The following is a 2,659-nucleotide window of genomic DNA, read 5'->3' as shown; positions in this document are numbered from 1 at the left end:
CACAATCAGGCTGCGTAAGTAACATTGACTTTTATTAAACTATGTCAAGAGGCGGCAAAATTATTAAATGTAAAATAGTGTGGCAGCAACTCAACTGCGGCTGGCTTGGCTGTGTCCATTCTTATTCCAGTGTTCCAGGCGGTGTACTATCACCCCAACATTAAGCAAATATACTTCATATTTCACAGAGGTGAAGTCTGAATGGCTGCACAGTGTCTGACATCAGCGGATTCCATTGAAACGTATGAAAATGGGAATTTAATTCATAAATGTGGCCTGCCATGTCTGGCCCGCAGCCAGGATTCCGTCTCCTTTCTGTTTTCTCTGGCTCCCATCCAGACCCCCCTCCCCCGCCCGTGTTATTCACCCACGGGAGAGGTGATTTCTTTTTTTCCTTCTTTTTTAACCCATCCTCATTGAGTGGGTCCTGGGTTTAGAGTGGGCAGTGGATGCGGTTATTATGCCCTCACTTCTCAGCGGATCCGTGCCGAGCTGTCACGCCTCGCTGCTGCATGGTCCTTCTCGGTGCAACGGTGTGTTGTAGCCGAGTTTGAGCCGCTCGGCGTCTCATACTCCGCCGTCCCCGGTGTTCTGTCTTCTTATGCTCATTGAGCCAAACCTTCCAGCTGCTCACTGGCTTATTTTTATCAAAGCTGTAAGTCCTGCTGCCTCTGAGAGATTTACAAGTAGACAACAGACTGGTTAAAGTGCCATTGAAACTATCCACATCGGCTCCCTTTATTTCTTTATTTTTGTTCACCCGAAGAAAGGAGGAGCCGCAGCACCGGGAGCCATGAGCGGACGCGGGGACGAGGCAGGGGAGAGCTCTGGCTCTCAGGAGCCCACCGGGCCCGCGGAGCCCCAAAAGAGGAGGCCGGGGAGACCGAAGAAACCACAAAAAGTAAGTCAACTTGTGTCTCGCTGCTGTACTTTTGAAGGCGCTCTGTGGCAGGCAGACGTCCTGTCTCTGCACGTTATTTACACACTGTGTGGCCTAGATGTGGTAGCCTACTTTTACACACTTTACTTAAGTTAAACTTTAGCGGTGACCACAGGTCCTGTACCAAGGTGGTTGTAATATATCGCTCTGATTAAGTCTCCTATATGAAACTGCATAAATTGCATATAGGCCTATAGTCTGTCTTAAAGTGAGCTGAATTTGTTTTGATTGTTTCATGTTGACATTGAAGCTGGGTGTCCAATCCAAGCCACCATAGCTTCTTTCTTATGACTTGTGTTTAGTAGCCGATCAAGTTATACTTTTCCAATAGGCTACTTTTCAATCTGTAACGCAATCAACAACTATCCCCTCGAAATATAGGGTAGCCTACTTATTATAGGCTGAATATACGCCTGTAGCCTACACATGATGAGGAATGCGCTTGTTTCTTGTCTCTGGCCGATGATCTTTAATTGACAACATGAATAAAAAGAAGTTGGCTATGATAATTAATGTAATTCTGCAGATGCATGCGTGCGCTGAATCAGAGACGCCATGGCAACTGAAGGCTTTGAACATGTTTCTGTTAGTGTTTGTGATTCACTGCTGAATAACATTCCAACCAACATTTCACACCAAAATCACGTCCATCGACACCGCAGCCCAGCTAACAATTTTTGGTTCCCAGAACGTTCTGGGAACGTTCGTTTTTGGTTGTGGGAACGTTCCCTGAAGGTTTGTTTTGGTTGTAGTTTGGTTGTCTGTTGGTTAATTGGAAGGTTTTCTTAACGTTCCGGGAACGTTCGTTTTTGGTTACAGCAAACGTTCTCGGAACGTTCCCCTAACGTTCTCTAAAAGTTACGCAGTAACGAACGTTCCAAAAACGTTGCAACCTTTAGCGAACGTTAGAGGAACGTTCCCTTAACGTTGCAACCTTTAGAGAACGTTAGGAGAACGTTGCCTTAGCGTTGCAACCCTCAGCGAACGTTACGGAACGGTCTCTTAACGTTAGGGGACTGTCACTGTAACCATAAACGAACGTTCCCAGAACGTTAAGAAAAGATTAGATTCCCCTAACCTTTAAAAAAAACTAACACATTTGTGTGTATGTATGTACTGTAAATACACACGTACATACATACAAAAGTTATATTAGTAGGAATGAATGAACAGGCAAACTTGATGGCATTTCAAAACTTTAATATTCAAACAACTGAAAAAAATACAAAAAAGATAAGGATGTAGTGCAAGATGCATAAAGATGTGTTTGTAAAGTGTGTGCAAAATAAGTCACAAAAAAAAAATATGTTAATAAAAAAATTAAAAAGTGGCTCCATGGTTTCACGGCTCAGTCCTTCTCAGCTGGCCTATAAAGAAATAAACAAACTAAGACTGAAACACATTGACAAAAAATTTTTTTGATGACTTTATTATGACATAATGTAGAAGAAATTCAATTTACCTCTGTGGGGGCAAACTTCAGAACAATCCTCCGCTTCTGCAGCAGTCAGCGCAGGGAAGTTTTTCTGGCAGGCCACTTATAAGTCAAATTAAAACCTCTTGTCAGCTAATCTAAGCATAATACTAATGTGAACAATAAAATAACACCTGCCTGATATAACCCTGCATACAGCCAGGTCCTGGAAGGTTTTCTTTGTTTTCCTTCCCCGCAAGCTATACTGTCTCAGGACATCATTCGTTGCAACTTGCCGCAGCATG

General features: G+C 43.5%; 1 protein-coding gene across 1 annotated transcript in view; it reads left to right on the top strand.

Annotated features, from left to right (window-relative positions):
- Positions 1-367: 367 nt before the first annotated feature.
- hmga2 (high mobility group AT-hook 2) overlaps positions 368-2,659 on the top strand; it is a 72,498-nt gene continuing 70,206 nt past the window's right edge. The window contains exons 1-2 of the mRNA XM_032505400.1: positions 368-655; positions 767-901. Coding sequence (XP_032361291.1) covers positions 602-655; positions 767-901 — 189 coding nt within the window. The 5' untranslated portion in view covers positions 368-601. The remainder of the gene's footprint in view (positions 656-766; positions 902-2,659) is intronic.

The sequence above is a fragment of the Etheostoma spectabile genome, chromosome 23 (assembly GCF_008692095.1).
Source record: "Etheostoma spectabile isolate EspeVRDwgs_2016 chromosome 23, UIUC_Espe_1.0, whole genome shotgun sequence".
In the NCBI taxonomy this organism is placed as follows: domain Eukaryota; kingdom Metazoa; phylum Chordata; class Actinopteri; order Perciformes; family Percidae; genus Etheostoma; species Etheostoma spectabile.
Note: the sequence above shows the minus strand (reverse complement) of the source record. Positions and strands in the feature narration are given on the sequence as shown.